Here is a 20,145-nt window from a genome sequence, read left to right as displayed (position 1 = left end):
TGCACTTGTATCAGTGCTGAGCCGTCACATATTTCATGTCAGCTTGCCAATGCCAGCCCTCCCAGGCAACCCATCCTTACAGAACTGTGCACAACTCATTGCTGCAAGAATGCCAGCAGAAGGCAGTGGTTTGTACCAAGCTCCTGGTGCGTCAGCAGGGAGGGCAATGGTCTCCAGCAAAGCACCCCTGTCAGTAATGCATCTCTTTGTATAAAATACTTCAATGACATCTTTTTGGAGCTGATACCATAGTCATGGAAAGACATCACAGAAACAGTCCCTTTGGCTCACCAAGTCTGTGCAGACCACCAACCACCCATTGACACTAATCCCATACTTATTCTCCTCACATTTTCATCAGCTCTTCTTTATGTATATATATGTATTTGTGTGTGTGTGTGTGTGTGTATATGTGTGTGTGTATATATATATACACACACACACACCTGTGCCTCCCTGCCCCATGTACACTGCTGCTCTCGCCATTTTTGGGGATGCATCCTTTGGCTAAGCAAGCTACCATTATTTATAAATCATTAAAATGTAAAAACTTGTTCCAGGTCTAGAAGATGACTATAAGAAATAATAGCCTTTTTTAAATCTAAAGATTGAGAATGCAAGTGGTTATAATTTGTGCAGACTCTGGTTAGACCACACCAATGATCCATTAAGCAGGTCTGGGCACCAGAACCTAGGAAGAATATATCAAATGAAATGTAGGGTAGATTCGGAAGAACGATCCCTGGGCTCCTCTTAAATTATGAGAAATTATACAAATTGGAGTTGCATTCCTTGAAATTTAAAGGTTAAAGGTTAATTTGACAAGTTTTCACGATGTTATCAAAACTGGGTATACTGAAATGATTTCAGTTGGTTGAGCAACCTGAGAATTGGATGTCATTGTCTAAAAGAAAATAGAACCAGATTTTTTTTCAGGAGTGAAGTTAAATACTTCCCATGTGCAAAGATTGTAAACAATGAAAACTTATCAGCCAATGAAAATTGATGAAAACTAATCAACTGCAAATGCTAGAAATATGAAATAACAACAGAAAATGCCCAATGTTCCAAGACCTGAAACATTAACTGTTTCCTTTCTTTAAATTTTATTTACAGCGTGGTAACAGGCCCTTTCAGCCCAACGAGTCTGCGCCGCCCATTTTAAACCCCCAAATTAACCTACCCATACGTCTTTCGAATGTGGGAGGAAACCAGAGCACCCGGAGGAAACCCACGCAGACACGGGAGAACGTACAAACTCCATACAGCGACGGGAATCGAACCCTGATCGCTGGCGCTGTAGTAGCGTCGCGCTAACTGCTATGCTACCGTGATGGTGCCTGACCTAGTGAGGGTTTCCCGTATTTTCTATATTTCTTGTGTCAATGGAGGCAGATTCTACAGAGTAATCTTGGGGAATCCCATGTTCAAACTCCAAATAGACTCCAGGGATGGAATGATGAGACAGATGCATCAACATCTGTCAGTCAGTTCATCCTGGACTCAGAGCAGGTCTGCATAACCTAAGGCTGAACAGTCCTTTGGAAGTGCCAGCCACAGCAAGCTAGATTCACCCCAGTTCTGATGAAGTGTTTTTGACCTGAAACATTAATTCTGTTTCTCTTCCCACAGATGTGGCCTGACCTGAGTATTTCCAGCATTTCCTTTCTGCATTTTAGATTTCCAGCAACTGCAGTTTTTTTTCCTTTTAGTCCAGATAATTTGCACTTCAATTATCTTTTGAATAAAGTATGTTCAGAATTATCCTGATGACCACCCAGGGCCAGTTCAGTTTTGCACCCTTATTTAGGTTGGCAAGAGAATCTTGCACTAATGCAAAACAAAAACAAAATGCTGGAAGCACTCAGCAAGTCAAGCAGATTAAGTGAGGAGAGAAAGAGTCAATATTCAGAAACGAATGGACTTCATCTTGGAATTGGGGATTTCTTTTACTGAATTTTGTTTTCCAACACATGGTCTATATGCAAGTTGTTTCTCTGAGACTTTTGAAGATTGTGAAAAATTTAGAGTTCCAGAATAAAATGTCATTTGTTATTTTTAGATGTGTCTTTGGCTTACAGAGCTGGGAATTAGATGGGCATAATGTGAGCAATCACATAGGATTTGAAATGAGAACAAACAATGGAAAACATACTTTTGCGCATCTGTGAAAGAGAAAGGGAAAGCTGTTGGTTTAATTAGTGTTTCATCAGTTAGTGCAGTGAATAGTTGAACTTCAAATGGGTATTGAGGATATTTTGGCTGAGACAAATTCTTCTGTTTCAGGGGTGGAATGGGAGTGGGAAATGCCAAATTCACATTTCCGATTATACTTGACAGCTACTACTTTTCTTTTACGATATTTTTATTAAATCCATGAAAAAAGAGTGCATGCATCAAAAAAGAGGATAAAAATACTACTGAATACATTATGTTAAATCATACTTAAGATCACAATACTCTAAATTAATAATCACATGTAATAGTTAATAAAGAAAAAAAATTGGAGTATTTTTATTATAAAAAAAATCTACCCTCACTACCAAAACCGAAGCTGTTTGATAAAAGAAAAGACAAGGAAAAACCTTTGAAACCTAACAATATCAGCCAATGTCTGTATTTTAGTCACCACAGCTACTACTTATCACCTTCGTTTTCAGTTGGCCTACTGATGACCATCTGAGCTTGGACATAGTGATCACTTGGGTGAAGACTGGAAGTAATTTATTTCCGGCGTCCATGCAGGATATCCGTAAATTAGTAATTAAGTTGTAGGGGAAAAGTATTGAATATGAGTTTGAGTATTGTTTGTAGGTGAGCTACAAAGAAGTAAAATCTATTTACAAAATCAACCTAAGTTTTCTGTTCCAAATTCTTAAGCTTTTTGTGGTATTAATTTTCAAGAGCTGGTGTTACACATTAATTAAAATCCAGTTATTGGAATAAGTCTGAATCCCTGTATTTATCTTTCGCCACTGCTGAGTGTAATCTTATTAACAGTGGGAATGTATGTCTATATTTTAAATATGTTTTTGAAGCAAAATAAACAACCAAGTGTTTTGGTACATCTGTGGCTAGCCAAATGTTGGAATGTTTCTAATATTCCTTCTTTATTAATAGTTGCTAGTGAGTGAATTAGCCTAATGCACGATCAAGAACTTGAGTGTTTGCCATTCATTGTTGTTGGAAAAAGCATTGCCTTGGTTTGATATAATAGTTTCTCAGGAAAACTGCTAATGTGTCTTGTAAAGATGGGCCAGATGGTCCACAATGCAGAACCATGGTTGAAAACAGTAAGGCAAAAAGCTGAAATAAATTGAGAAGTAGTGATTAGACAGCTGGAGCTGAAGAAATGGGAAGGGATAAGTGGTTTTCAAGTGTCTTTTGTTTATGTTCCTGTCTCAGTAGCACAACCACAGCATATAAAGTGCTTCTGAAGCATTATTAGAAAGACCTAGCAAAGACCTATTGCAGAAGGTGATGGTTTGGTTAGAGTGCAGGTTTTAATGAGCCCTTATGAGGAGTAGAGGCAAATGGGTTTTGGTGGTTATTTATGAGCTTGGAACTAGGATGGCTGAAGGCCTGGTTGCCATTGATGAGGTACTGGCATGGTGATGAACTATGAACAGAGGGATATGGTTGCAAGGCCACCTTTAGCAAGTTACAGATGAGAAGGTTGAGACAATGATATTTAAACATGCAAATAAATTTGGGGCACCAGTTCCCTGTGTTGGTAACATATGGAGATGCATTGCTGAGATCGCACAAGCAAACCCCTGTCCCTGATTACTGCTATGTTGGAAACCTGATTTAGGGGCTCAGACCTCTCATGGTGCCCACAAAACAACGAAGCAGTTAAAATGATTTTTATCACCACGTGGCTTTCTGTAGAGCAAGTCACTAAGGTAAAGTACAATAGTTGTCTGTGAGGGCTGGTGTTGGGTGGGCTGGAGCGAATAGTGTCGTCACTCAGTGCTGATTTGTAGGGGTCGGGCTGCATCTGTTGAGCACAGTGAGTATGGGCCTTTGCTGGGGACTGGCAACACCTGTTCCATGGAATTATGGAGTCATACACTACAGGAACAGGCCCTTCAGTGCACCTCGTCCATGTTGACCATCTAGCATCCAAAAGTACTAATCCCATTTACACTTAATCCACAACCTTCTATGACCTGGCAATTCGAGTGCCTGGCCAGATACTTTTTAAGTGTGTGGGTGTACCTACCTCCACCACCTCGAGCAGTGCATTTAAGATTGCAACCATTGTCTTGGTGAAAATCTTTTCCTTGGATCTCCTCTAACTTTCCTTAATCTTCACCTTAAACGTATGCTGTCTTGTTTTAACCATCTCTGTTATGGGGGGAAGTTCTCGCCATCCACCCTATCTATCTATGCCAGTCATGATTTTATATACCATTAACAGGTCCTTCGTGACCATATCCAGTCTTTGCTCAATTCTGAAATGTTCCATCCCAGGCAACATCCTGGTAAATCTCCTCTGTGCCCTCTCCAGAGTAATCACTTACTTCCTGAAGTGTGGTGACCAAAACTGTGCACAATACTCCAGTTGTGGCCTTAAAAGTTGTACCATGACCTTCTTGCACTTTCATTCTATGCCCTGGCTAATGAAGGCCGGCATTCTGTACGACTTTGCCACCTTATCTACCTGTGTTGCTACCTTTAGGAATCTGTGAACCTGTACACGAAGATCTTTCAATAGTCCCTCTGGCCCTATCGTTAATTATGTACTCTTATTAGACCTCCTAAAATGCATCACTTCACACTTGTCAGGATTAAATTCCATCTGCCATTCAACTTTCCGACTGGTCAATATTGTTCTGTAACCTAAATGATGCAATTTAGGCTTCCACTCCTGCCATGTGCCTTTACCTGCCCGTGTCTGGTCTACCAGTTGGACTGATTTGGTTTCTCTTCTATGTTTGTTGTACATCTATTCTGTGACCATTCCCCTGTTTTTCCCCTATCAAATTAGTTTTAAACCCTTCCGAACAGCATGAGTAAACCTCCCTGTAAGGATGCTGGACCTGTTTTGGTTTAGGTCCTGCTTGAACAGATCCTACCTTTCCCAGAAACAGTCCCAATGATCCAAAATCACAAAGCCCTCACTCCACACCATCTCTTTAACCATATATTCATCTGACATTTGCTGCTGTTTCTATATTCTCACAAGTGGCACCAGAAGTAATCCAGACATTACAACTTTAGAGGTCTAGCTCTCTAAACTTGTGTTGCAGAACCTAATCCCTTTCGCAGATTGGGTTAGTACCAATGTGGACCACAACAGTTGTACCCTTGCCTTTTTGGAATGTCCTGCAGCCACTCTGAGATGGCCTGCCACTAGGGAGGCAACATATCATTCAAAATCTTTGCAGCTACAGAAATGCCTGTCTATTCCCATTATAATCAAATTCCCTACCACTGTCCTCTGGGAAGTCATGTCCCCCAATAATATCCAACACAGTATATCTGTATGAGAGGGGGAATGGCCACTTGGGACTCCTGTGCTACCTGCCTAAGCCTATTGCTCTGTTTGGTAGTCATCCATCACTTTTCTGCTTGTGCAGCTTATAATTGTGGGTGACCATTCATCATGCTATTCATAATGTCCTCGACATTGCAAATGCTTCATAGTGAATCCATCTGCAATGCCAGCTGCACATTGCAGTCAGTCAGGAGCTGCAGTTGGACACACTTCTTGCACACATGGTTGCCAGGGACTCATGAAGTGCCCTTGATTTCCCACATGACACACGTGGAGCATACGATGGGGCTGTGTTCTCCTGCCATGGATTGCCCTTGAATTACGTTACTATTCTAAAGGAAATAACTGTGTTAGGGGCTTTATTCCATTCTAAGCACAACTTAGTGTGCTAAAGTAATAAAGAAAGGTAGAAACAACCACCTGTTGCTACTCACTCATCGTGCTCCTCACCGAAACCCCACATTTGGAGACCACCACACTCTGAGATCTGCTGCCAAAACCTGTTTGCAAATTACCTGGACCCACTGATCTTTCTCGTCAGCTAATGGGTGTCCCCAGCCTGGACACTTCTCTTATTACTATAGAAATAACTCTAAATTGTAAATTCATTGTATTATTAATTACATTTATGGTAAGTTAGACATACTTTAATCTTGCATAACTCTAAGAAACTATTGATTAACTGAACAAAATGTAATACTCTTTTAATATTACTATTTTAAGTTGCTTATTAAGTTTTGATTTCACTTGCAAAACAGTGAATTGCTCTAATGTTATGCATTATTTCACTTTCCAATAGAATTTACAAATAGCTGGTATATCTACAGAATGGTTTGAAGATTTGAGGCTTGTGGATTAGCACTGACTTTATTAGGTGACTATCCTGTGACTTTTGAGCTGCTTGAAGAGTTATGATGATTGGGGGAAAAATAGTTGTTGGGTATGTCTTGATGTAACTCTGTTTTTCAAGATGGGGTAGAATAAATGTTCTTTTCTTGTTTTGAGTGTCAGTTTGCCTCCTGTGCTGCAGGCATCTGCTTTATATAATAAAAAAAAAGGTGAGAGATATAAATTTTGCAATGTTCTTTCTCCCTTCCCCTCCCCACTCTCTGCAAGTTTCTGCATGCAATACCTTTTTAAGATTATATGTAGTAAACCATCTCTTGTTAATCTCCTCCCTTTTTTATTAAAAAAAGAATCTTGTTCTGTTTCGTATCTGGATTATGTCTACAGTTAAGCAGAGGTTTATAAAACAATGAATTTTACATTTTGGATTAAAAAGAAAACTTAGATATGAAGAACTTGTTACAATCCTTCCATGTGCTGAAAACATTTTTGCAGACACGTTTCAACATGAGTACAATCTTTCAAAAATGAGTTTTGGAATTACTGTCCTTAAAATAGAACTGTAATTGTCCATCATGCACTTGGCACAATGGAGCTGTTTTTTTAACTTTACTTCAATCCATTCTTCAGGAAGGATGTGGAAGCTTTAGAGAGGGTGCAGAGGAGATTTACCAGGATACTGCCTGGATTGGAGAGCATGTCTTATGAGGATAGGTTGAGTGAGTTAGGGCTTTTTTCTTTGGGGAGGAGGAGGATGGGAGGTGACTTGATAGAGGTGTACAAGATAAGTGGCATAGATCGAGTGGACAGACGGAGACTTTTTCCCAGGGCAAAAATGGCTAACACAAAGGGGCATAATTTTAAGGTGATTGGAGGAAGGTATGGGGGAAATGTCAGAGGTAAGTTTTTTTTTCCCCACACAGAGTGGTGGGTGAGTGGAACACACTGCCGGCAGAGGTTGTGGGGGCAGATATATTAGGGACATTTAAGAGACTCTTAGATAGCCACATGAATGATAGAGAAATGGACGGCTATGTGGGAGGGAAGGGTTAGATAGATCTTAGAGCAGGATAAAATGTCGGCACAACGTTGTGGGCCAAAGGGCCTGTACTGTGCTGTAATATTCTGTGTTCAATAAATTATTGTAAATTCAGTGCCTGGTATTGTTCTGGAATAAAATTTGTGACAGTGTGATGTGAAAGGTCAGAGCAAGATCCTGATTTCTTTGGTATTGGTTGTAGAAGTATACTTTGGGTTGGATTAACAAGCCTACTATCATAGCTTCTGTATGACTTAATGCTGGCATTGGGACTTGGCGTGTAGACAAGGCGCTTTAAATGTACACTTAAATGTCAATATTTACTGCTATTTTCTAATGGAAATTTCTACAAGGATCTGGTGAAATTTATTAAATATAATGTGTATAATATGCTTTTAACATCACATAACTTTAGAACGTAGAACAGTTCAGCACAGGAACAGGCCCTTCAGTCACCAAATCTGAGCCGACCATGATGCCAATCTAACGAATCCCATCTGCCTGCATGTGGTCTGTATCCCACTATTCTTGCCTGTTCACGTGTCTGTCTAAATGTCTCTTAAATGTTGTTGTCGTATCTGCTTCTACCACCTCCCCTGGCAGTGTATTCCAGGTACCTACCACACTGTGTATAAAATAAAAAAACATGCCTGTCTCATCTCCTTTAAAACTTTGCCACTCTCACCTTAAATCTATGCTCTCCATTATTTGACTTTTCCACTCTGGGGGGGTGTGGCAAGCATGTTATATGTTGCCATTACCACTCTTGGGCCTATAATTTCCTGGTTTGCACCTGTTGTTTTTAAAAAGGCACAGCATTGGCTATTCGCCAGGCTTATGGGATCTTGCCTGTGGCTAAATAGGATACAAATGTCTATTAAGGCCCCAGCAATTTCTTCCCTTGCCTCCCTCAGTATCCTGGGATAGATTCCATCAGGCCCTGGAACTTACCCACCCAACACCACCATCTTGTTAATATTGACATGTCCTAGAATATCAACATACACCTTCCTGATCTTGCAACCATCCACGTTGTTCTTGGCGAATACTGAAGTACTCGTTTAAGACCTCACCCACTTTCTCCAGCTCCAGGCATAGATTCCCTCCTTTGTCCTTGAGTGGACCTGTCCTTTCCCTAGCTACCCCCTTACTTTAATATGTATAAAATAACTTTGTATTCTCATAGAACATGGAACAGTACAGCACAGAACAGGCCCTTCGGCCCACAATGTTGTGCCAACATAGCTAATCCCTCCTACCTACAGGATGCCCATATCCGTCTATTTTCCTTCCATTCATGTGCCCATCCAAGCCCCTCTTAAAAACCCCCAAAGAATATGCCTCCACCACTCTATCAGGCAACACATTCCAGGCATCCACCACTCTCCAAGTAAAAAAACATATCCCTCACATCTGTTCTGATCCTACCCCCCTCTCACCTTAAATGCATGCCCCCGGTATTGAATCACTCAATAATGGGAAAAAGATATTGCTTGCCCATCCTATCTACGCCCCTCAATTTTATACACTTCCAACACAGGGCACTTCCAACATGTGACAATAATAAACCAATTATCAATTACCAAGGAAGATGAGCTTCAACTGTCACCTTATTGTTCTACACAACATAATGCAGAGGCTTAGGTTAATGTTCAGAGTCGGACGACACCTCTGAACTGGGAATCTCAGTCAGCATTGAATTGTACTTGGATGTCAGTTATAACTGGACAGTACCAATTGAATTAACTAAGTAGTAACATAGGGGAATGGGCTCAATATTTGAATCCTGCTCACAGGACGAACTGTTTTTAAACTCCTTAATCCTACTTGCCAAGGACATTTCTTGGGCCCATTTTAGCCCTCCTAATACTTTGATTAAGTTCTTTCTTGCTTCCTTTGTATTCCTCAAAGGCCTTGTCTGACTTCAGCTTCCTAAATCTTGCATATACTTCCTTTTTGATTAAACTTACAATATCTCTTGTCATCTAAGGTTCCCAAACCTTGCCATCCTTTCATCCTTGCAGTAACATGCTGGTCCTGAACTCTAACAGTTAGCCTTTAAAAGACTCCCACTTGTCATGTGTGGATTTGCCCCCAAGCGGCCGCTCCTAATTTACTCTCCCCAGTTCCCACCTAATATTGTTGTAATTGGCCTTTCCCCAATTTAGCACTTTCACCCAAGGACTAGCCTTGTCCTTATCCATAAGCCATCTTAAGACTGTTGGAATTTTGATTACTATTTGCAGAATGCTGCCCCACTGAAACTTCAATCACCTGGCCTGGCTCATTTCCCAGTACAAAGTCTAGTACTACCCCTTCCCTAGCTGGACTGCCGACATCCTGATGAAGGGTTTCAGCCCGAAACGTCGACTGTTTATTTCCCTCCATGGATGCTGCCTGACCTGCAGAGTTGCCCCAGCACTTTTTGTGTATTGCTTCAGATTCCAGCATCTGCAGGATTTGTTGTGTCTACCTACATACTGTTTCAGGAAACCCTCCTGGATGCACCTAACAAATTCTGTCCCATCTAACCCCCTGATACTAAGGGAGACCCAGTCAATATTGAGGAAGTTAAAATCTCTGGCTACTGCTACCCTATTTTTATTTTACATATTTCTATGATTTGCCTGCATATCTTTTCCTCTAGATGTGGCTGGTCATTGGGAGGCCTACAGTATAATCCCATCCTAGTGATTGCAGCTTTCTTATTCCTGAGTTCCACCCATATGGCCTGAATGGATGAGTCCTCTAAGATGTCTTTTGAGTGCAGCTGTGACATTCTCCCTGACCAGTAATGCAATACACCCACCTCTCTTACATACCTCTTTATCTTGTTTGAGATAGCTAAACCCTGGAGATGTTGAGTTGCCATTAATGCCCCTCTCTCAACTAAGTTTCTGTAATGGCTACAACATCATAGTTGCATGTACTAATCCAGGCTCTAAGCTTGCCTGCCTTACCCATTATACTCCTTGCATTAAAATAAATGCACTTCAGAGCATCAGTCCCACCATGTTCCTTAACCTGGCCCTGCTTGTTCTTCCCATTAGACTTGCTTGAGCTAACCTCTACCTTCTCAACCTCTCCACCTGCTTAACACTGCTCTTTCCTCCCCACCCCCCAAACCCCCTGCCATCCTCACCCCATCCTCGTGCACACCAGTTTAAGGTCTTTTACGCAGCATTAGTAAGCCTCCCTCCAAGGATATTGGTGCTCTCCAGTTTGGGTACATCCTGTCCTCCTTGTACTCATTGATTCAGGTATCTGAAGCCCTCCCTCCTGCACCAGTTCTATAGCCACACATTCAACTGTACTATCTTCCTATTTCCTTCCTCACTAGCACATGGCACTGGATAATCCCAAGATTACAACCCCAGAGGCTCTGCTTTGTAAATTTTCTGCCTAAATTCCCTTTGCAGGTCCTCATCCCTCTTCCTACCTATGTTGCTAGTACCAGTATGGGCCATGATCTCTGGCTGATCACCCCCCTTTTCTGAATGTCCTGTACCCACTTTGAGAAATCTTTAATATCACATTATACAAATGATTACTTTTGTAATAGGGAATAAATCCATCTTCTCCATGCTTCTCTTAAAGTCCACACTAAGTACAGCTTGTCTATTTACTTCAGTTATATGTCAGACATAACCCAAAAGGGCTTTACTCAAAAGTCATTATGTATTTTTTAACTAATTATTTATTTGAATTCTCTTGTGCTTTTAACTTGAGGCTACCACATACAATTGGTTTATTGAAACAAATAGTATATTGACATGGAAGGAAAACTTAAGACGTGTTTCAAAAATAACACTCAGTAGCTACGTGATGTGATAACCTAGCATTGCTTAAGTGTTTGGCTATGTTTCTGTTACATGATATTTGTTTCTTGATTATGACTCTTTTTGCTCATTTGTGACTAAGAGTAGTCATTATCATTCTACCCACAGAAACAAGTAATGCAAAAGCATGGGAGAAGTGAATAATAGAGAAGTTAAAATACTGAACAAATATAAACTTGAGCGACCAGGAAGTTTTTGAAGATCACTTTCTATCTGGATCTAGTAGTTGGAATTTCAAATGTTTTGCAATGACATTTCTAAAAAAGTTATTTTACTTTTATTTTAAGATGTGTAATCTATTTTTAATATTTTTTATACTTTTTTTGATTTGTGTACAGGTGAACTCATTTCATATGGCTACTTCCAGCAAGCATAGAGACTCGATAGAACAACAGACCAGCATAAAAGGTAAAACACATCCTTTTCCTGTATTCCTGCATTTCCTGCTTCCTTTTGTCACCCAGTGCTGTAAATATTTTGTATTATGTCTACTTGAAAGTGTATTTCATAGTATTTTACATAATGGAAATAAACCTTCAGCCCATCAACTCTATATACCACATGTGCCTCCTGCAGTCATATATCATGTCACCTTTTAAACACATCCTACTTTTTCTGTGTATTTATCCAGTTTCCCCTTAAATACTTTAACACTGGCCACCTCAACTGATTGCGGTAATGATTTCTACATAATAAATCTGAAAATGGATATTTCCTGAAATTGAATTCCTCATTCAATCTATTAGTGACTAACCCACATCTTTCGACTAATTTTGAAGCCTCTCATAGCTCGCTGTATGTATAACCTATTGACGCCCTTCATAATTTTAAAAATCCCTTTTGTATCACCTCTTAATCTTTTGAGGAAAAATGGCCCTACCTGTTCAGTCTTTGCTGGAAGTTGTATAATTTATGTTCTAGAATTTGTAGAGCACTTAGTGATGTATCCTATGAGCTGTTCATTTCAGCAGAACACTATTCTGAAATAAAAACAGAAAATGCTATTAATGCCCAGCAGGTCAGATAGGATCTGGAGAGAAAATAAGTTGATATTTCAGGTTGATAATTGATCTTTATGACTAGGTAAAGTTAGATAACAATCATGACTTAAGTTGCAAAGAAGCGGGAGGAGTGGTGAGAACAAAAGGAATCTCTCTGACATGGTGGAGACTGAGAAACTGAATGGCACATATGTTGGTGGCTCAGGCTGAGAAAGGGTGTTGAAAGCTCGTTAGTTACAGCTGATCTGTCTGGATGAGATGGAAGTAGAAAATGAATGAAGACGAGGGAGATGCTCTTCCTCTTCCTTCCTCATTTTTCAGTCTAATCCCTTCCCATCTCCTGAGGGTTCTGACATACCAGGATATTTATTGCTGGACACCTTATCCAAATGGATATTGTCATTTGAGTCAGAACAATGAAGAACAAGCAATTTGTTACTGAGAATTGAAACTGAGCTTGGTCAACTTCCAATTTACTACAAAAAAAAATTGAAAGGAATTTACAAATTTATTTTCCCTTCTGTCAACCTTCTACTGTAGCATTCAGTGTTGAAGCAATATAAACTGGGACTAGTCTGAAATCTGCCTCGCCCTTGCAAAGTATCTTTTGTAGTGTAGGTGTAAACACTAGTAAGCTTCCTTGTGCCACTGTGTGTATAAGACCAGACTTGGGCGGGTATTATGATTTTGTTTTTGCCCTTCAGAAAATGTCATCCCTCTGAACTATATATTTTCAAAATTAGTTATACTGCCTATAAATGGTAAATACTTCAACAGTTTTCATTTCAGGAATAATGCACAAAATCTATTAAAATTTAATATTTTTTGCATCTGGATACCAAGGTGTTGAGAATGTTTTCTAAGTTAATGACTTCTAGTATGATCTGTTCTCATCCACAAAAGCAAGGGTGGAAACCAGGGGCATATTTATTTGATGGTCACTAATAAATGCAGTGTTGAATTTAGAAGTTTCTAGAGAGTGGTCAGAATGTGAAATTTGTACTAGATGGAATAACTGGGTTGTATCACATGGGCAAATTTAACAAGAAGTTATGAGACAAGAAAATATAGAAGGGCATTTGGGTAAGATCAGCTGGTAGAAAGAGACTTGGATTAGCAACGCTGGTGTAAAAACCCAACAATCCATTACTGTGCAATAAATTCTTTTAAAATATACAGCTTGGTGTTGTAGCAGAGAAAATTTTTACCACGAAATCTGCTACCACCTCTCTGACTTGTTTCACTTTGACAAAATAAGCCATTAATTAAAGGTTTGGTGCTGGTGGTTGAAGTGATTTACAGTCAAGCTCAATGTGTACATTTACTACTTGTATTTTCCAGCATTCTCATGATGCTGCATTGGATGAGTCATTTTGTAAAGTAAAAGTAGAGTTTTTTTTTGTGTGGTTCAACTTTGGGAGAAGAAACAGTACCTGTAATGAAGTTCCATATTTTACAATGTGTTGCTAGAGTTCACATGCATTGTTTATACCTGCTCATTTAGTGCTACTTTTGGGCTGTGGAGTAACAAAGGTTTTTTTTTGTGTGTGGGTAGGTGCTTGTTGTATTTCAGTTTTCAAGGCATGTAGCATATTTTCCCCAGCGTCTACCTATCCCCCCCCCCCCCCAATTCAATATGGCATTTTGTGTGCAATTAATTTCTCAGTATCTTCAAATTTGATCTCTAATTACCAAAGGTTTATATGTTCAATCACACTGATAGATAATATAAAGATGTTGGTATACATAAAATGGCTAGGAGCAGGATGGTGACCAACTACGTTAGAACTTTTACTCTAGTGCCTTCCATGCTAATCAGCTCTTAACAATGTCTGGCTGTATTAGTAAAATGTTTTGAGTGAAGACCCCTTGTGGCAGCAGAAAACTGACATAGTTAACCCGTGAATATTTGTCTAGAATGCAAGCTTGAATGTGAAATTCACACAGGGCTGGGGATACAGTGCATACTGCAACGTCCAGATGATTGGTAGGGTGGATGCGGTGAGTTCTGATTTAGGAGTAAACCAAGAGTACCAGCAGGCACTGGATACTTGGAAATTTGTATGTATCAAGGAACACTCCATTATCAATTTCTGACTTGGTTTGGATTCTAGAACAACAACTTGAGTTCAGACCTCATAAGTTTGGTGCAAACATGGACAGAAAAAGCCCTGAATTCCAACAGTGAGCTGAGTGTGACCACCTGTGACATGTGCACACTTGATAGTAAAGGGTGCTGGCAAAATTGCAGTGGATAGGGTATGGGGAAAACTTCCACAGGTTTGCACAAAAGGAAATCGTTATTTTTATTGGGTGATAATCTAGACTGTCAATGTAGTTTCTTGGGGCACTTTTGAACTATTTTTGGCTGCTTCATTGAAATACCTCTGTGAAACCAGAAATCAGAATGTACAGTTTTCAATTGGATTTGCAGCATATAATAAAAGTGTCTCTGTCTACAAGTAGCAAGACCTTGACATAATTTGGGCATGAGCTGATCAGTGCAAGGTAACACTTAGTCGCACAGATGCAAAGTAGTAACTTCTCCAGTTCAATTCAATGGCATTAGCCTCTCCAAATTCCCATCAACATCTGGGGATCGTCATTAACCAGAAACTTAACTGGACCAACCATTTCAATACCATTGCTATAAGAGCTAGTTAGATGCTAGGTGTTCTGGAGCAAATGATATGCCTCTTGATTCCAAGAGCCTTTCCACCATTCACAAAGCAAGGGATTGCAAGTGCTTACCAGTTCTCCTCAAAGCCAGACATTTGTACAAAGTGGCTGTCATGCAAGAAATGGCCAGGAATTGAATGAGCAGCAGACTGGAGTTCTGATGAAGTTTACACAATTCCAGAGCTATCAAGGTATTGAAAATTATGACTTAAATGGAAAAATCAGTAGGGGAATTAGCAAAAGAGGAATAGATATGTGTAAGTAGGTTGTTTTCCAGTTGGCAAGAAATAATGAATGGTGTGCCACAGGAATCTGTGCTGGAGCCTCCACTTTATACAATTTCCCATAAATGACTTGGGTGAAGATTCCAAAGGTATGACGTGAAGATGGGTAGGAAAGAAAGTTGTGAAGGAGACATGAGGCTGCAAAGGGACATGGATGGGTTAAGTAAGAGGACTGGTATCTGGCAAAAGGAATTTAATGTGAACAAATGTAAAATTATCCACTGGCAGGAAAAGTAAAAGAAGCATATTATCTAACTGGAGAGACCCTGCAAAGCTGTGAGACGCAAAGGGATCTGGATGTCTTAAAGCATGATGTACAGGTACAGCAAATGATTTGGAAAGCTAGCGATGCTATTGTTCATGGCTAAGGGAATTAAATTCTAAAGTAGGGTGAATATGGTTCAGTTATTATAAGGCTTTGGTGAGACCACATTTGAAGTATTGTGTACAGTATTGATCTCCTTACTTAAGAAAGGATGCTAATGCATTGGAAGCAGTTCAGAGATTTCCTGATTGTCTTGAGGAAAAGTTAAACAGGCTAGGCTTGTATACAGTTGAATTTAGTAAAGTGAGTGGTGTAAGATCCTAATGGATCTTGGAGTGGAGGAGGTGTTTTCTCCTTGTGGGAGAAGCCTGCTTTACTGGAATGTTATCAATCGCCCTAAATATACACTAATTCCACTATTGGCATAAAGAGGCTGCATTGTTTAATAACTGCATTTACTCACCCAGGCTACTCTAACAGCAATTCCCAAACTTGCAGCCAAAAAGGACAAGGACGACTGGTGCTTATTCTCTTCCAAATTGTGCACTATGCTGGCTTGGAATTATATCGCTGGCACTTCACCGCTGAATCTAAACCCTGGAACTCTCTCCCCAGTAACACTGTGGAAGTACCTTCACCAGAAAGACTGGAAGAAGGTGACTCAGCACTACCTACTCGAGGGCTATAGGATTAGGGTATAAATTCTGGCCTTGCAGGCAATGCCTAGATCCCAACAACATTTTTAAAAAAAATCCAGATCATTTATTTTTAAATAAGGGTCACTCATTTAAGACAAATGAGGTGGGTTTTTTTTTGTGTGTTGTCAGTCTTTGAAACTTTCTGCTTCAAGGATGGTGAAATAGAATCTTTGAAGGCAGAGGTAGATAAATAAGATGATAAGCAAGGGGGTGAAAGGTTACTGCGTAGAAGGGAATGTGGAGTTGAGGTTACAGTCTAATGTGTCTTTCCAACATTGAAAGCTCCATCAACAGGGAACCAAAGCAATAGAAGGCAGAGATGGAGTATTTAAGGTAGAGATTGATAGGTTCTTGATTAGTAAAGGGGTTAAGGGTTGTGGGTAAAAGGTGGGAGAATGGGGTTGAGAAAAAAAATCAGCCATGATTGAATGGCAGAGCAGACTCGATGGGCCGAATGGTCTAATTCAGCTCCTATGTCTTATGGTCTAATGGAGGACCAAGATGCTTAGAATACTGCCAAGAAATGTACACCTGTCAAAGTAATTCTAACTTCACACCTGAGTAGAACAGATTGGACAGAAGTTAACAGGTCCACAAGTGCTGAAGGAGGTGATAGAGGAAACCATTGGTATACATAAAAGTTGGAAAATGATCAGCAAAGCTTACAAAAGTCCTGATGCAGGGTTTTGACCTGAAACATCGAAAATTCTTTCTCTGCTTGACCTACTGAGTTGCTCCGGATTCCAGCATCTGACATCTCTTTTGTCTCCATGCTTACCAAAGAATGGAGTTGAGCAATAATCATTGCTACAATGCCCATTTCCCAGAAGCAGCAGATGATCAACATCTGGTTAAATCATTGCACTTGTTTACTTGTACCATTAGTGATAGTTGAGGAAAAAGTCCTATTAGTCTTGAAGTCGTATATGACAATGGGCCCTTCTGTCCACTGTGTCTGGGCTAGCCATCAAGCACCTGTCTATGCTGATCCCATTTTCCAGCACTCTGCATGTAGCCTTCTATGTCATGGTGTTTCATATGCTTGCCTAAATGCTGCTAAATTGTTGTGAGAGTACCAGTATCCACCACCCCTGTGTGAAAGAATTCTTCTTCAAATCTCCCCTGAATATCTACCCCTTATCTTAGACCTATGTCTTCTGAATATGGACACTTCTGTTAAGAGGAAAAGTTTTTCACTTTGTACCCCATCTTTACCCCTCAATTTTGTACCCTTCAGTCGGTCCCCCTTCAGCCTTCTCTATTCCAAAGATAACAAACCTGGTCTATCCAGTCTCTCTATATTTGAAATGCTCCATCTCGATGGCCCTCCTCTGTGCCCTCTTCAGTGCAATCTCAGCCATCCTTTGGTGTAGCAGCTAGAATTGCCTACATTACTCAATTTGTGGCCTGACTAATGTTTTATGTAGTGTAGTCTGACCAATGTTGTAGTGTAATCTCCCTGTGCTTACATTCTATGCTGCAGCTTTTGAAGGCAAAAATGGCATATGCCTTGTATGGCATTTACTGTATCTACCTGAGCTGCTGTCTTCAATGATCCCTGTACACCTAGATCCTTCTGTTTCTCTGTACTTCCTAGAGTCATGCCATTCATTGTGTATAACCTAGCCCGGTTACTCCTTCCAAAATGCATCTGTTAATTTTTCAGGATTCAATTCCATATGCTGTTGCTCCTATAAGTCTTGTCAACTCATCAATATAGTCCTGTGGCCTAAGACTATTTTCCTTGCTATCCACAGCAGCATCAATCTTTGTGTCAACTGCAAGCTTATCTTTCCTCCAACATTTACATCTAGATTGTTACTGTCTATAACATGGGTACCAGCACTGATCCCTCTGGTATACTGGTGTTTCCAATCACACAAATAATCCCCAACTATCACCCGCTGCCTCTTATCAGCAAACCAATTTGTGATTAATATGCCCTGGATCCCATGCCCTCTGACCTTCAAGGCTAGTCACCCATTCAGGACCTTGTTGAAGGCCTTACTGAAATCTGTTGTTAGTACATCAACTGCACTACTCCCATTAATGCACTTAGTCCCTTTTTGAAAAATTCAGTCAAATTATTCAGATAGGACCTTCCTATAAGAAAGCCATACTAATAATCCCTGCCTCTCCGAATGCAGATTAATCCTGTCCCTCGGAATTTTTTCCTGTAATTTCCCTATCACTGATATTAGTTTCACTGTCCTGTAATTACTTGGCATCACTGCTGCCCTTGAATAAAGGTACCACATTCACTGACCTCCAGCTAACTGACACCTCTTCTGTGACCAGAGGTGATTTGAAAATTTTGGTCAGAGCCCTGGAAATCCCCTCTCTTGTTTCCCATGGCAGCCTGGGATACATCTCATCAGCCATGGGGACCTATTCATCTTTTAAGCTCCCTAAGACATCTAGTACCTCACTTTTTCATGGTCATTTGTTCTAGAATTCCACTGTCCCCCTCTCCAAATTTGCCTACTACAATGCCTTCTTTCATAGTGAATACAGAAAAGAAATATTCATTTAAGACCTTACCTGCATCCTCTGGCTTGCTGCACAGATTACCACTTTAGTCTCTAATAGTCTTTCCCTAATTACTCTCTAGCCCTTAATATACATAAGATGCTTTGATTTTTTTCTTAATATTGTTTGCCATTGCTATTGTATACCCTCTCTTTGCCCTACTAATTACTTTTAATGCCCTCTACAAGTTTATATGTTCGGTAGGGCCTCTGCTATTTTCAGTTTTGAAACCTGGCATGTCGCCTTTTTTTTTAAACCTAGCCCTCAATTTCCTTGGCTTCCAGGATTCCTTGAGCATGTTGGCTTTCCTTTTCGCCATTACAGTAGCACACATTGGCTCTGTATTCTCATTTTGTTTTTAAATGACTCCCATTGGTTGTACGTAGACTAACCTGGAAGTAACTCCTCCCAGTCGATTTTTGCCTGGTCCTGTCTTGTATTGAAATTAGCCTTCCCACCTCCCCTCTCCACCCCCCCCCCCCCCCCCCCCCCCACCTTTCCAAATTCAAGGCCTTAATTTCCAATGTATCCTTGTCCTATAAACCTTAAAACTTGTAAGTTATAGCCACTATCTCTGAAATGCTCTTTCACTGACACTCCCTCCACTTGCCCTTCTCTACTCAGGCCATCTATGCATTAGCTGAAAGCTCTCCAGGATGAACTTCAGAAATTCTGCTCCCCTCCCCTAAGCCTCACATACTAAAGGGATCCTAGTTAGTATTGGGGAAGTTGACATTGCCCGCTTCTATATTTTTGCATTTGTGATTTGTCTCCATATGTGCTTCTCTATCTCCCATTGATTGATTGGAGGCCTATAGAATAAGCAAAGTGATTGCTTTTTTTTATGTTCTATGGCCACATTTGAGGAACTTTCTGGAATATCATTCATCCTTACCACAGTAGTGGGCTCCTTGATCAATATTGCAATTCCGCCTCTTTTATATACACGCACACACATCCATACCTACCATTACCCCAGAATGTGGAGTTGCCAGTTTTGCCCATCATTTTTCATGTGTTAATCAATGATCACAGTTCATTTGCCTTGCTTGTCAGACTCTGTTACCAGGTAAATTACTTTTCTGAGTTGTGCAGAAATTGCTTAGAAAGGTGAGTTGACAGACATATGGCAGATGAATGGCTAGGATTTGGAGGTAAGTCTGTAATCACACAGATATTCAACAATATTAGAAAAACAGCTGCAGTACCTAAAAGACGTTGAATAATTTTGCTGGCATTTTAGAAAAGTTTTTGATAATAGCATAGGGAATTTTTAGCAGATCACAGGTTATTACATTGAAGGAACTGTGGAAATAATTCAGTCCTTGCATGAGAAATATAGAAAGTAGTGTTTGTATTCAAAGAGATCTTCTTTCCTACCCCTACTCCCCACCTTAAATTTTGTTCATCTTCCTGGAAAACATCATCCTTGAGATTCTGGAGTACATAACCTCCTGTGCTG

The 20,145-nt window shown here is 40.2% G+C and overlaps 1 protein-coding gene across 3 annotated transcripts in view; it reads left to right on the top strand.

The window, feature by feature from the left end:
- Positions 1–20,145, top strand: part of cep85 (centrosomal protein 85) — a 78,654-nt gene that overhangs the window by 6,642 nt on the left and 51,867 nt on the right. For 2 of the 3 annotated variants that reach the window (XM_052036227.1, XM_052036229.1), the window contains exon 2: positions 11,566–11,635. In XM_052036227.1, coding sequence (XP_051892187.1) covers positions 11,581–11,635 — 55 coding nt within the window. In that variant the 5' untranslated portion in view covers positions 11,566–11,580. Of the gene's footprint in view, positions 1–6,302; positions 6,378–11,565; positions 11,636–20,145 lie in introns of all 3 variants that reach the window. The other variant, XM_052036228.1, reaches the window with a different exon arrangement.

This window comes from Pristis pectinata, chromosome 22, assembly GCF_009764475.1.
Source record: "Pristis pectinata isolate sPriPec2 chromosome 22, sPriPec2.1.pri, whole genome shotgun sequence".
Lineage (NCBI taxonomy): Eukaryota > Metazoa > Chordata > Chondrichthyes > Rhinopristiformes > Pristidae > Pristis > Pristis pectinata.
Note: the sequence above shows the minus strand (reverse complement) of the source record. Positions and strands in the feature narration are given on the sequence as shown.